We start from the raw sequence: 13311 nt of genomic DNA, 5'->3' as shown, positions 1-13311 counted from the left end.
GGCCGGGCAGAGCTCACCCCACTCGAGTCCACCTTAACGCGGGACGGCGGCCGCTGTTTGTACACATCCACAGCGCGCACCTCCCGTCGGCGCTGCAGTCCGTATCTCCACGCAGCGGCACACCGAGCCGCAGCACCACCCGGCCCACGGGATAGGTGTCCCCGCCCCCCCACTGCCATTGACCCCAGGGCTGAACACAGGGACCAGGCTGCGATGCTCCATTTTATTGAGGTGACACCGGCATGTCCCCGCGGGGCTGTGCTAAGGCAGCTGCGGCTCTTGGTGAGAGGGCGTGGGGCTGGGCTCCATCCTGCTCCCCCCAGGAGCCTTCCCCTGGCTGGGGAGCACACAGGCAGCAGCGTGGCAGCAGGGCTCAGGCTTTGCCAGGGTCCTCCTTCAGCGTCACAGTCCGGTTGAACACCAGCTGGGGACAGGCAGGGCTCAGAGCACTGTAGCCTCCCAAGGGGGACTGGTGTGCTGCCCCCTGCCGCAGGGCTCACCTTGCTGTCATTGCTGTCAGGATCCACTGAGAAGTAGCCCAGGCGCTCGAACTGGAACTTATCAAAGGGCTGGGCCCCGAGGACGGAGCTGTCAACCAGGGCATTGTCCACCACATGTAGGGAGTCCTGGGGGAGTGGGTGAGGGAACAGCACTGTCAGCACCCTCAGCCCCTCTCTGTGCCAATGCTGAGGACATGAGGGCTGCAGCAAATCACCGCTGGCACTCACGGGGTTGAGGTCGCTCAGGAATCCACCCGGCACCTCTGAAGGGTCCTCAGGATTTTTGTGCAAAAACCTGCAATGAGACTCAGCCAAAGGGGCTGTGGGGCAGCAGCACCCCGTGGTGGGGTGACAGCAGCCAGGTGACACCACTGCCGTGCTACCCCGGTACTCACAGCCGCTCATACAGCCGCACTTCGCACACCCGTGGCTCTGACACCCAATGGATGAAGGCTTTGGGCTTCTCTGCTGCATCTGACTTGGTGCAGGTCACCTCCAGCTCAATGACACGCCCATGGGCATCCTGAGGTGGAGGGGAGAGGAGCCATCAGGGGGCAGCTCCAGCCCACAGTCCCCCTGCCCAGGGCCACGCACCTTGATGACATTCTGCACGGCGATGACGTAGCCGGTGTGCCGCAGCCCCACTGGCTGCCCGAGGGCCAGGCGCTTATAGCCCCTGTCCGCCTCCTGTGAGAGGATGCACTGCTGCAGGAGGGGGTGCAGGACAGATCCCCCCTCCAGTTCAGTCCCCATGACTGTGTCCCCTTCCCTGTTCTGCTGCCATGCTCAGTGGCACTGTGCCCAACTCACCTCCTTGAAGTCAGTCTCCTCGATGTAGACGACGGACTGGAAGGGCACTTTGTGGAAGCCCCGGCTCTCATCAGCAGGAAAGTTAGGCACGAGGACGTCGATTGTCTGAGGGACAGGAGAGGGTGAACGCTGCCCCAGGACCCCTGCACCCAGCCCAGACCACAGCAGCCTCACCTGGGGGGCCGGGAAGTTGGTGATGGTGACCTTGAGGGGCTCCAGCACAGCCATGGCGCGGGGGGCCTGCTCATTCAGCACATCCCTCACGCACGCCTCCAGCAAGTGTGGTTCCATCGTCGCCTGGGCCACTGTCACACCAACCTGCGGGATGGAATGCACTGCTGTCACCCTGCTGGCTAGGGGGACACTTCCACATGCCTCACCCCGTAGTGCCTACCCGTGCACAGAAGTTATTGATGGCCTCAGGAGGGAAGCCTCGCCGGCGCAGGGCAGTCAGCGTGAAGAGCCGCGGGTCATCCCAGTCCCTGAGAAAACACTGCTGTGACAATCCAGCATGCCCTGAGTGACAGCCACTCTATCTGCCACTCTATCATCCCTACCGCACAGCCCCAGTCTCCACCAGACGGATGATCTTCCTCTTGGAGACAACAGTGTAGAGCAGGTTGAGGCGGCCATATTCCCACTGCACAGGGCAGTACACATCCAGCGCGTTGCACAGCCAGAAGTAGGAGGAGCGCCTGTGAGGAAGCACTGCCCAAATCAGCCACAAGGACATGGTGACCCCTGCTCAGGGCTGTGCACGGCGCTCACCTGGCCTGGAACTCCTTGGTGCAGAGGGAGTGTGTGATGTGCTCGATGGAGTCGCAGAGGCAGTGTGTGTAGTCATACGTCGGGTAGATGCACCTACAGGGTGTGTGAACTTTGCCCCAGCCTCCCTATTCCTCTCCCAAGATCCCCCCTGCTCCAAGCACACACAGACCCGTCCCTGACACATCTTGTGGGACACTGTGGGCTCTCCATACCACTTGTCCCCGGTGCGGTGGTGCGGAGTGAACTTGACACGGTAGGCAACAGGGTCCATCTTCCCATCTTCCATCACCAGCTTCATTCGCAGCGTGGCCTCCCCCTCCCCAAACTTCCCTTTTCGCATGTCCTGCAGGGTGGGCAAAGGCCATCAGCCGGGCCCCGCACCCCATAGGCACACAGTCCCTGGCTGAGAGTACCTCAAAGAGCACTAGTGACTCCTCCACAGGCCGGTCCCGCCACGGTGATGGTGGTGGGTTATGGCCCTTGATCTCCTCAACCTTCTGATGGCAGACGTAGGCCTGTCCCCTGCAGGGAGGACACATGACCAAGTGGACATAAGCAGCCCATCCCTGGACAAGGGGCAGCCATCCCTGGGCACCACCACAGCACACTCACCTGCGGATGAGCTCCAGAGCCCAGGTGTAGAGCTGGTCAAAATAGTCTGAAGCATGGGTCACAGCATAGGGCTGGTAGCCTGGGGGAAACAGGACAGGTCTGAGCCATCACTAGGGCTTGGCACCAGGAGCTGTATGCAGAGATGTTCCCATCAGCATCCCGGCCCCGTCCTGCTCTCCCCAGTACAAGCCCTACCAAGCCACTCCACCATCTCCCGGATGGCTGTGAAGTACTTCTCCTCCTCCTTCTCAGGGTTGGTATCGTCATAGCGCAGGAAGCAGATTCCCCCATTGGCCTGGGGAAGTGAGGAGAGTAAGCAGCTGCTCCCCACAGGGCCTGGACACAACCAGAGGATGTGGGGAGATGGGAGCAGGCTACGCTCACCTCAGCATAACCAAAGTTGAAGTTGATGGCCTTGGCATGGCCAATGTGCAGGATGCCGTTGGGCTCAGGAGGGAACCGCGTCCGCACCTGCATGGGGAAAAGAGAGGCGCTGACACAACCCCCATGCCTTGTGTCTCCCCAGCGCCACTGCAGCCTTACACAACGATGTCACCCTCAAGGGAGTCACTGTGCTCGGAGACCCAGCCTCACCTGCCCACCCGTGACTGCCAGGTGCTGCTTCAGCAGAGCCATGGTGTTTGGTGTCACCACGTAGCCCTCCGTCTTGTAGTTCTCTCCTGTGGGGACAGTGTTGTCAGTGCTGCAGCACTGTGCCAAGCCTGGCACAGTCTGGCAGCCTGCAGGCAGTGCCTCCTCGCCCTCACCCGGCTTGTGGAATTTCAGAGCTTCTCCTCGCAGCTGCTCCAGCAGCGACTTCGTCTCTGTGCCCACCTCACCTATGGGGAGAGACAGGGCTGAGCCAGCACTGCCCAATGGGACAGAGGACAGCCTGTGCTTGCACTGAGTGCAGAGATGCCCAGCCACGGCCTGGGGGCTGCTGGGACCAAAGGACTGGGGAAGCTCCTACAGACCCACTCACCATTCTCCACCACCGGCGCCTTCTGCTTCTCCACTGGGGCTGGCCGGGCCTTGGCAACCTGCAGGGACGAGCACAGCAGCCTGAGCACCCACTGTGCACAAACCTCCTTCCAGCCCTGCCCACCCCCTAGCAATAGCACTGTCCCGTGATGGCGGCTGCGGCCATTCAGGAATCACCACACGGCCCTTTCATATCACCTTTGGTTTCTTTTCCAGATCAGCTTCTGTCTTTGGTCCCAGCAAATGCAGCACCTGGGTGGAATGAAAGCGGTGTGACGGGGTGTCCCGTGCCCGGGGCGGCCCAGCGCACGTTGTGCCGCAGTGCCCAGCACCCACCTGCAGATCCACCTCGTTCTTGATGCTCTTCCCATCTGCCCATTGCAGCCGGCTCCGCGCCTCCGCTGTTGGGGCACACAGCGTGGGACGCGGCCCAGGAGGCTTCAAGAAGACCCTCAGGCCCGACTCCATCCCCCAGCCCCGCACTCACCCATCAGCAGCCCCGTGTTGAAGTGGTACCGCTCTGCCAGCAGCTCCTCCCGGTGCCGGCTGACCACGGCCTCCACCTGCGAACCCCAGGAGCTGAGCGGGGAGCACAGCCCGACCCCCCCCCATTCCTCCAGTCCCGCTCCGCGCCCCCCACGGCCCCACTCACCGCCTCCTCGATCTGCTCGGGGCTGACCCGCACCCCCACGCCGCACGCCCGCTCGAAGTCGGCCGCTTCCAGCGGTTCCAGCGGGTGACTGCGGAGGTACTGCAGGGCGGCTGCGGCCACAGCGCGCTCAGCACCGGCCCCCGGCACTTTGCCCAGTTCCCCCCCCCCAGGGCCGTTCCGTACCGCCCAGCTGCTGGTCGGTGCGGATCTCCCTCCGCCCGATGTACCCCACCACGAAGGCCAAGCGGTCCGGGTCGCGGAGCCGGGCGGCCGCGTTGTACAGCAGGGCGCCGGTGGCTTTATCCAGGCCTGAGCCCAGCGCGGCGCGGGCCTGCAGCACGGCCTGGCGGAGCTGCGCGCTCAGCGCGGCGTTGCGCAGCGTCTCGCGTGCCTTGGCCTCGGTCAGCCCGATGCCGGTGAACAAATTCAGCACCTCCGCTTCCTCCGCCGCCGCCATCGCCGCCATGCTGCCGCTGCCCGCCTGCGGGGGCGGGGCCTCGAGCCGCTCCGCCCTCCCTGACGAACCAATCAGTGGAGAGTTTCCCTCGCTTCGGCCAATGGAGTGAGGAAATTCCTTGCAAGCTTCGCGAATCGGAGAGCAGGGGGGCGTGGCCAGGTGGAAGGACGGTTGCATCATTTAAGGGGACCGCTGCCCGCGAATGACACGTGGGGGGCAGGCCCGGGGCGGGGCCGGGGGCTGGCAGGGGTGGCTCCGGGGCTGCGGGGGGCGGTGAAGGGCGGACCCCTGAGGACGGCGCTTGGTCTCTTTTGTCGTCGGCGGGCACGCATGTTGCCCACATGTCCACCTTGTGCCTCAGACGGCCACCCGTCTCCTCCCTTCATCCCCCCATTGTGTCCCCACGGCCACCCCTGCCCCCTGTGTCCCCACATTGCGTCCCTGCAACGGCTTCTCTCTTCCTTGCACCTCTCTTATGCCTTCACAGCCACCCATGTCCCCCCTCATTCTGTTCCCATGGCCACCCCATCCCCCTGTACTTCCCCTTAGGTCCCCACAGCCTCCCGTGTCCCTTCCCACGTCCCTTCCCGTACCCCAGCACCCTCCAGCTGACCTCTATGCCCACACCCATCCATTGCAGCTGCCCCACAGAGCCGTGCTCAGGCTGCGGCACCCCAGGATACCCACTCCCGTCCACAACACCACTGCAAGCACTGCAATTCAGAAAGGGCTTTATTGGCACGGCCACTCTCAGTACCCGGTAGGCACATGCTCCACGTCGTCCCCTGGCTCTGTCCCTATGGCCGCCACCTGCCCCATCCCCACACCGTGCACCTGCTCAGTGCCCGCCGCAGCCCCCGTCTGCTCCTCCCTCCTGGTGCCCGCGGCGGGCAGCGGCCTCATGCTGAACCTCGCACAGACGTTGGTGCCCGACACGCTGCGGTACTCCCCCATCTCGGTGCGCACGGCCTCGTTCTGCGTGATGGTGAGCAGCACGGGCACCGACAGCGTCACCTCCTTGCGCAGCACGTGGACGGTGAGCTGCGTGCGCGGTGGGACCTTGGCAGGCAGGGCCACCTCGCTGCGCTCCCTCCGCGTGCACGACTCGCTGCGGCCCTTCTGCACTGTGAAGACGTTGCTGGCCTCCACGGCCAGCGTGAAGGAGAGCCCGGCCCGCAGGCTGGTGGCGTTGCTGAAGTGGAAGCTCTGCCACAGTGTCGTGCTGTACTCCCGCGTGCTGCCGGCCGCCAGCGCCTGCTCCGATTCGGTCTCATTCACCCCCACGATCTCATCCACCAGCACCTCCCGCTCTGCCTCTATGCGTTTCTGGTCCCACAGGAGCTGCGCAGTGACTGTGGGGCGGCCGGGCCGCAGCGGGCGCAGGTGGGACAGTCGGGCCTGGAAGTACAGCTGTGCCCCGTAGTCGTCCACGCGCTCCCCGGGCCACGCCAAGCAGTGCCAGCCGCCGCGGTTGGGGTGCTGGTAGAGCAGCCAGACCCCGCGCTGCACCACATGCGAGGCCACGCGGTCATTGAAGTACCCGTATGCCAAGTTGGTCTCCTCGCTGACCACCTTGCAGGCGCCCTGCAGGTGGGGCCGCTCGTAGAGGGTGATCTGTGGGTCCAGCAGGTCGTGGTGCACCAGGCGCAGTGCCGAGAAGCTGTTGGGCCGCTCCACGGCCGCGTACTCACCCTCCTCGAAGACGTGCGGCTCGCCCTCGTACTTGGGCTGGGTGTAGGCGATCCAGGGCTGCCCCACCACCTTCAGCGAGGCGATGCAGTCGCCAAAATCCAGCTCATGCAGGTCGGGCACGTCGCAGGTGAACTCACGGCTCAACCCCTCGAAGTCAGCACGCTCGTACACCGTGATCTTGTTCATGGCGCTGTGTGGCTGTGGCCAAGAGCCCCGGCACCTCCTCTCCCCGGTTCCCTTCTCTGCCCTGTCCCGCTGCCTCTGCTCTCACCGTCTCCGCTGCCGTGCCCCAACGCCGCTCCGCAGCCGTCGCTTTTATCGCAGGGCTGTGACATGCCGTGACACGAGGGCCTGCCACGGCCCCGCAGACCCGCACGGCGCAGCGGGATGCCCGCAGACCAGCCCTGCCGGATAGTCCTGCCGCACCCCAAGCACAAGGCGCTCCAGCGCTAACGAGTCACCAGCAATTAGCAGGGGTGCTTCCGCCCTGCCTGCACTAATTATGGTGTGAGATGGTGGTGGGGCCGGAATGGCTGGATCACCGTGGTGGGGTGAGAGGGTGCAGCGGTGGCACCAACCGGTGTCCCAGGCTGAGACCCCGCTGCACTCCAGTCCCACTGGAGCTCAGTGCGGCCCCCGCCACAGCACAGCATGGCCACCTGGCACAGCATGGCCACCTGGCACAGCACGGCCACCTGGCACAGCACGGCCACCTGGCACAGCACGCATATCACCCACCATGGCACGGCACAGGGTGTTACAACAGAGCCGTATGACACGGTGTGGTGGTGTGACAAGGCATGACGCAGGGATGGCCTGGGCAGGCAGTGTCACTGTTCCCGCCTTGTCCCTCATGGTGGGGACATCCCTAACTTCACTGCAGGGGAGGATGCCCATGGACTTCCTGGGGCAGCATACACCGCTGACACCCCGAGCCACACATCAGACACGGGCAACTCTCAGCCCCACAACCCTCCCACAGCCAGGTGGTCTCAGGGCAGCAGCTGCCCATATAACCCCACAATGAGAGGTTCTCCGCAGCCCCTCAGTGCCACCACCCCCATCCAGCTCCTCCCAACCAGGTGCCACCATCCCAAGCCGGGGTGTGCCAGGGTCTCCCAGTTTATTGCCAGATGTCGGGGCGGTTGGGGTTACACCAGACAAACGCTACAGAAGCGGTTAGTGAGCGAGGTGCCACCGGCCGGGGCGGCCGGGCTGGGGGGGGCAGCGGGGCACAGGGACGGAGACCGGGGAGGGGCTGTCCTACTCGCTTCCCCCCCTCCCACCACCCGCTCCCCATGTCCCACACCCCCCTCCCAGCGCTGGGGACCCCCATGGCCGCCCCGTCCCCGTGTCCCCGAGCTGTTCCCACCACCCCCTGCTCCCTGCATCGAGGCTGGGGCAGTGCGGTAGGGGGGGCCCGGGTGCGGGGCTGCGTGGGTGGGAGGCGGTGCTGGCATTATTGCTATGGCAGGCGGGAGCAGCGCGACCCTCCCCACGCTCAGATCACAGTCTCAAAGAGCGTCGTCTTCTCTTTGGGGGGCTCCGGGGCCAGCAGTTTGGCTTCGGCCTCGGGCGTCAGGTACTCCAGGTGGTGGTGGCCCCAGATCGGCGTGGTCAGCAGCTGCCAGCGCTGTGGGGACATGGGGTCAGCAGCGGGGACGTGGCATGGGACATGGCAAGTGGGTGGGAGTGGGGTTTGGATTGGGATGGGGTGGGGATGGGGACAGGGATGGAGTTTGGATGGGCATAGGGTAGGAAGAGAATTTGGATTGGGCTGGGGAAGGGATTGAAATGGGACTGAGAGAGGGACAGGGCAGCGTGGCACAAGGTGGAGATGGGGTCTGAGATGGTGCTGAGAGAGAGAGAAGGATGGGGACAAGGATGGGATTCGAACAGAAAAAAACATAGAGCAGGGATGAGATTCCAATGAGGTTGGCTTTGAGTGAGATGCCGATGGGGACAGGGATGAGACAGGGAGAAGGCAGTGGGGATGAGGATGGGATTCAGTTCAGTATTGGACTGAGACAGCAACATGAGGTGATGAGATGGAGATGCCAGAGGGGACAGGGAATGGATTCAGATCCGGATGGGATGGGGACAGGGACGAGGGTGGCCCGGTGCTGCCCCACCTCGCGCAAGGAGCCTTTGCAGCGCAGGAGCTTGTAGATGACGGTGCAGGGGATGCAGAGCATGGAGGAGAGCGCCAGGACCCAGCCGATGGCATCGCCCCACCACGGGTACACGTAGGTCTTGTTGTACGTCAGCGGTTTGTAGTTCACCACGTGGAACAAGAAGATGCCCTGGGCGGAGCGGCAGCGAGCTCCCACGGCCGTCCCCATGCGTGTTCCCCGCACGAGCCTCCCACCCTCACCCCACCGCCGTGCTCGCAGCCGCCGCCGGGGGGAGCCCGGAGCCCGCGGAGCGCCGCCCGGGGCAGCGCGCACACGGCCACGAGAGGGCGCCCGAGCGGCCCTCGACCCACGCGCGACCGCGTCCCCGCTCACCACGCAGACCAGCGGCGTCACCACGGCCCAGCACCACTTCATGAAGGGCAGCGGCCGGTAGCCGATCATGCGGGCCACGTCGTCCATGAAGCGGTCAGCGCCTGCGGGGACAGGGACATCAGCGGGGTCCCACGGGTGCCCGTCCCCACATCCCTCCCCGTCCCATGGCCTCACCGTACACCCAGGCGATGACCACGCACTCCCAGAAGGCCTGCCACAGCAGCGTGATCCCGCTGGCTGAGTAGTTGTCAAACAGCTGGAACACGTACATGCCGCCCTGCGGGACAGCACAGCGTGTCACTGGGCTGTGCTGCGTGTCCCTGCTGCACGGGCACCCAAATGGCACGGGGACCCCAAGCACAGAGACCACAAATGTCACTGGCATTCCAAATGGCACGGGGACCCCCAATGGCACGGAGATCCCCCAGTGCCATGGGCACTTACAATGGCACAAACATCCTAAATGGCACAGACACCCCAAACGGTGTGGATTCTCTAAATGGCACGGAGAGCTCAATGTCACAGGCATCCCAAATGGCACAGACACCCCACACAGCACGGACACCCCGAATGTCACAAACACCCCCAACGCCAAGGGCACTCCAATGGCACACACCCCCAGATGGCACAGGCAGCCCACGCAGCCATAGGAGCTCCGGCCCCACACCATGGGAAGGCACAGCCAGGACCTGGCCCATGTCCCTGCGCGTCCCCACCTGTGTCACCATGGAGAGGTCGATGAGGCAGCAGACGAGGCAGCAGAGCGCAGCGGTGATCTCACGGCGCAGTGAGCCAGCCCCCGGCTGGGGGAACAGGTCCAGGATGCCCGTGATGAAACCCTCCACACCGACAAACTGCGGCATACAGCGGGGTCAGCAGAGGCACGGCGTCCTGTCCCCGTCCCCGTCCCCACTGCCGTACCTGGCTGTCCAGTCCCAGCACCAGGAGCATGAAGAAGAAGAGCGTGGCCCACAGCGGGGACAGGGGCATCAGCGTCACGGCTTTGGGGTAGGCAATGAAGGCCAACCCGGGGCCTGCTGGGACAGTAGGGTGAGCGGTGCCATCCCCTATAGGATACACAGGGCCCGCAGCGCACACCACTCACCAGATTCGGCCACTTTGGAGATATCCACACCCTGCTCCGAAGCCATGAAGCCCAGCACAGAGAACACGACGAAACCGGCGAAGAAGCTGGTGGAGCTGTTGATGACGGCCAGGATGTAGGCGTCCCTGTGGGCACAGCGGGTTATGGGCTGCTGTGGGGGCTCTGCGGGGCTCTGCGGGGTCCCAGCGGCGGCGTAGCCCTACCTGTAGCAGTTGTTGTGGAAGCGGTTGTAGCTGCCCAGCGCCGTCAGCGCTCCCAACCCAATGGCGTAAGAGAAGAAGATCTGAGTGCCGGCATCGATCCAGACCTGGGGCACGGGGATGGCGCTGGGATTTTAGGGGCACCGCGTGTCCCTCCCCGTGGCCTCACTGCCACCCCTGCCCTCACCTGTGCCTCAGCCAGCTTGGACCAGTCGGGCTTCAGGTAGTAGACGATGCCGCCCAGCGCTCCGGGCAGCGTCACGCCGTGCACCAGCAGCAGGATGAGGACCACGTAAGGGAACAGCGCCGTGAAGTAGACAATCTGCGGATGGGGTACTGGTCAGACCCCCGTGGGGCAGGGGGTGCTATGGGGCGGGATGCCCCGTGCCACATGCGTCCCCATCAGGGCCGGGGCTTGGACATCCCCAAGCACGGGTGGCACCTCCCGTACAGATGTGGGACCACGTTACCTTCCCGGTTGACTTGACGCCCTTCCAGATGCAGAAGTAGACGATGATCCAGGTGGTGACCAGGCACAGGATCATCTGCCAGTTCATCTCCCCTGGCTCGCTCAGGTCCCCCGACAGCCGCAGCACTTTGTTCCTGCACGGCGGGGTGGCACTGAGCACCCGCACATCCCCGTCCCCTCCGCCCCCGCGCCGTCCCAGCACTCACTCCCAGAACTCGATGACAGGTGAGCGCTTATCGGCCATGTCGACGCAGCTGACGTTGAGGGCGGTGACGGCGGCGCTGGCGTTGGCACTGGCGTTGCGGCACAGCTCCAGGTGGAAGAACTCTGTGCACCGCTCTGTGTTCCACGCGTGGCCGCAGGTGGCCCAGGGCAGCGTGTCGGTCAGCGAGTGCACCAGGTAGAAGAGCCCCCACACCAGGATCATGATGTAGTAGGAGTTACAGAAGAAGACGATAACCATGGAGGCCAAGCCCAGACCTGAAACAGCGACAGTGGGGTTGGCACGGGACTCCGCGCGCCCACGGTGAGCCAGGGGGACAGGATGTGGGATGACGGCGGGGACGGGATGTGTAGAAGTGGGATGATGGGTGAGGGATGGCACGGGGTCGGCCATGGGCACAGTGGGGACTCGTGGCTCTCGGGGACGGTAACGGGAAGCTGCAGGGCAGGGCAGGGAGCTGCCATCCTTGGCTGCGGGACACGGGGCGTGGGCATGGAGCTGCAGGGGCCCCGCGCAGGGCACCGAGGGGAGGGAACGGTGAACACCTTTGAAGAGCGGAGCAATATTCCATGCGGCGATGCCCCCCTGCTTCATGAACTGCCCCAGGGCCACCTCCAGGAAGAAGACGGGGATGCCGCCCACGAAGACGATGAGCAGATAGGGGATGAGGAAGACGCCTGGGGGCGGGGGGCAGACATTCAGGGTACGGCTCAGCCGTGCCGTCCCCCCCTCGCCGGTCCCCCCCGCGCCGCCCGCTGGGCGCAGCGAATGGCGAGCGGCACTCCGCGCACTCCCCCTCGCCGCGCGCTGATGTAGGTCAGGCAGGCAGGTGGCGGACCCCCACCCCGCGAGCCCCAAGGGCGGCCCCGTGGGGCATCCCCCCCACCCCGCGCCGGTGCTCACCTCCGCCGTTCTTGTAGCACAGGTAGGGGAAGCGCCACACGTTGCCCAGCCCCACGGCGAAGCCCACGCAGGACATGATGAAGTCCATCTGCCGGGTCCACGTCTCCCGCTCCGGGGCGGCCGTTTTGGGGGGGCCGGGGGCCCCCACCAGCGGCGCCGTCACCGTCCGCTCCTCGCCCGCCGCGGGGGGCTCGGTGCCCTCTGCCGGGACAGGGACGGGGGGGGGGCCGCGCCGCCGTCACCAGCGCACACGGGTTCCGCCCGGGTGGGGAGAAAGGGGGAGCGCGCGCGGGTTGGGGGGGGGGGGGACTCCTCGCGCGATCCCCCCCCGCACCCCGCGCCCCTCGCTCCGCGCGTGGGGGCGTGACGTCAGATGTCAGCCCGGCGCGTGACGTCACAATGCAGAGCGGTGACTCACCCCGCGGCGGGACGGGAGGGGGCGCGCCGCGGTCGCGCGTGGCCGTGGGCAGCCCCCCCGACTCCCCCCGACGCGCACCGCATCCCTCCCCGGCCCGGTTCAGCCCCGCTCTTACCGGAGCCCGTCGGGGCGGCGGCGTCGCGGCTCGGGGCGGCGGGCGGCTGCGGGGCGGCCGTGTCGGCGGGGACGGGGGGCATGGCGCGGGGGGCCGGGGACCGGGGGCGGCTCGGGGGCGGCTCCGTGCCCGGGGGGAGCTCAGAAGCAATCCACGAAGCACTTGAAGGTGAGTCGGAAGAACCTCATTGAGGGCGGCGGGGCGCGGCGGGGCGGGCCGGGCCGGGCGGGCGGCTCAGAGCCGGGCTGCGGGGCCGGCGCCGCGCGGCCGCTCCGGGGCTCTCTGCGCCGCGGCACCGGGCGGCGGCGGAGGCAGAGCCGGGCCGCACCGCCCCTCGAGAGCCATTGGCCGCGCCGCCCGCCCGCGGCTTGCCGGGACTTGCAGTCCGCCCCACGGGCACCGGGACGCGGGCACCGGGCAACGGGACGCAGCGGGTGACGGGGGGCAACGCGGGGTGAACGCGGGGTGTTCGGTGCAGTAGGGCGCACCGGGAGACACGGAACGCCCCGGGCACACCGGTGAACGTTGGCCGGTATGAAATTCAGGTCGGAAAAGACCTCTGAGATCACCTAATGTGATACCGATTCCAGTTCAACCTTCAGCCCATCCCCACCGCGCCTACCGAGCCTCGTCCCCAAGCGCCACATCCACCGCGGTGCTCGGGGCCATAGGGCACAGCGGAGGACACCTGTGTGCACCCGAGGACATGGGGCACTACGTGCCTACGGAGCACGAGGGCACATCGGGTGTTTCCCGACAGCAGTGCCACGAGGCACCGAGACGGCGGGTGACAGCGCCGGGACGCTGCGTGACACGGGGCACGCCCGGCACCGAGGGCTGCAAGGAGCACCGGGGACCCGGAGCGGAGGCAGCGCAGTGGGCACGCAGCAGTCAGGGCG

General features: G+C 66.0%; 3 protein-coding genes across 3 annotated transcripts; all 3 read right to left on the bottom strand.

Annotated features, from left to right (window-relative positions):
- Positions 1–209: 209 nt before the first annotated feature.
- QARS1 (glutaminyl-tRNA synthetase 1) lies at positions 210–4843 on the bottom strand. The gene is made up of 23 exons (XM_085235433.1): positions 4507–4843; positions 4324–4433; positions 4159–4234; positions 4008–4072; positions 3870–3923; positions 3673–3730; positions 3458–3529; positions 3285–3370; positions 3075–3161; positions 2886–2985; positions 2691–2769; positions 2492–2600; positions 2291–2421; positions 2079–2171; positions 1868–2005; positions 1705–1792; positions 1485–1628; positions 1311–1415; positions 1095–1187; positions 896–1023; positions 729–795; positions 501–626; positions 210–424 (listed from the first exon to the last, which is right to left on the bottom strand). The coding sequence occupies exons 1-23, from the start codon at positions 4787–4789 to the stop codon at positions 374–376; spliced, it is 2343 nt and encodes a 780-aa protein (XP_085091559.1). The 5' UTR covers positions 4790–4843; the 3' UTR covers positions 210–373.
- A 658-nt stretch (positions 4844–5501) lies between these two features.
- On the bottom strand, positions 5502–7434 carry LOC100544458 (epidermal differentiation-specific protein-like). Its single transcript, XM_010718611.4, has one exon. It carries the CDS (start codon positions 6656–6658, stop codon positions 5531–5533), a length of 1128 nt encoding a protein of 375 aa, XP_010716913.2. The 5' UTR covers positions 6659–7434; the 3' UTR covers positions 5502–5530.
- Positions 7435–7578: 144 nt separating this feature from the next.
- Positions 7579–12726, bottom strand: SLC6A8 (solute carrier family 6 member 8). The gene is made up of 14 exons (XM_085235457.1): positions 12413–12726; positions 11880–12080; positions 11522–11653; positions 10960–11233; positions 10755–10887; positions 10472–10606; positions 10288–10391; positions 10085–10209; positions 9901–10013; positions 9696–9833; positions 9154–9256; positions 8980–9080; positions 8605–8775; positions 7579–8105 (listed from the first exon to the last, which is right to left on the bottom strand). The coding sequence occupies exons 1-14, from the start codon at positions 12492–12494 to the stop codon at positions 7974–7976; spliced, it is 1944 nt and encodes a 647-aa protein (XP_085091583.1). The 5' UTR covers positions 12495–12726; the 3' UTR covers positions 7579–7973.
- Between the last annotated feature and the right edge of the window lie 585 nt (positions 12727–13311).

The sequence above is a fragment of the Meleagris gallopavo genome, chromosome 14 (assembly GCF_905368555.1).
Source record: "Meleagris gallopavo chromosome 14, MGAL_WU_HG_1.1, whole genome shotgun sequence".
NCBI classification, from domain to species: domain Eukaryota; kingdom Metazoa; phylum Chordata; class Aves; order Galliformes; family Phasianidae; genus Meleagris; species Meleagris gallopavo.
This window is presented reverse-complemented; position numbering and strand designations above follow the sequence as displayed.

Excerpts from the sequence above, each read along its gene's own strand:
- QARS1 (XM_085235433.1), bottom strand. The coding sequence starts at position 4,789 with ATGGCGGCGATGGCGGCGGCGGAGGAAGCGGAGGTGCTGAATTTGTTC. Across the intron at positions 796-895 it reads GTGCGGCTGTATGAGCGGCT|GTTTTTGCACAAAAATCCTG; the intron begins GTGAGTACCGGG and ends GTCTCATTGCAG. Across the intron at positions 425-500 it reads CTGACAGCAATGACAGCAAG|CTGGTGTTCAACCGGACTGT; the intron begins GTGAGCCCTGCG and ends GCCTGTCCCCAG.
- LOC100544458 (XM_010718611.4), bottom strand. The coding sequence starts at position 6,658 with ATGAACAAGATCACGGTGTACGAGCGTGCTGACTTCGAGGGGTTGAGC.
- SLC6A8 (XM_085235457.1), bottom strand. The coding sequence starts at position 12,494 with ATGCCCCCCGTCCCCGCCGACACGGCCGCCCCGCAGCCGCCCGCCGCC. Across the intron at positions 10,888-10,959 it reads CCTGTCATCGAGTTCTGGGA|GAACAAAGTGCTGCGGCTGT; the intron begins GTGAGTGCTGGG and ends CCCGCCGTGCAG. Across the intron at positions 8,776-8,979 it reads TGACGCCGCTGGTCTGCGTG|GGCATCTTCTTGTTCCACGT; the intron begins GTGAGCGGGGAC and ends CGCTCCGCCCAG.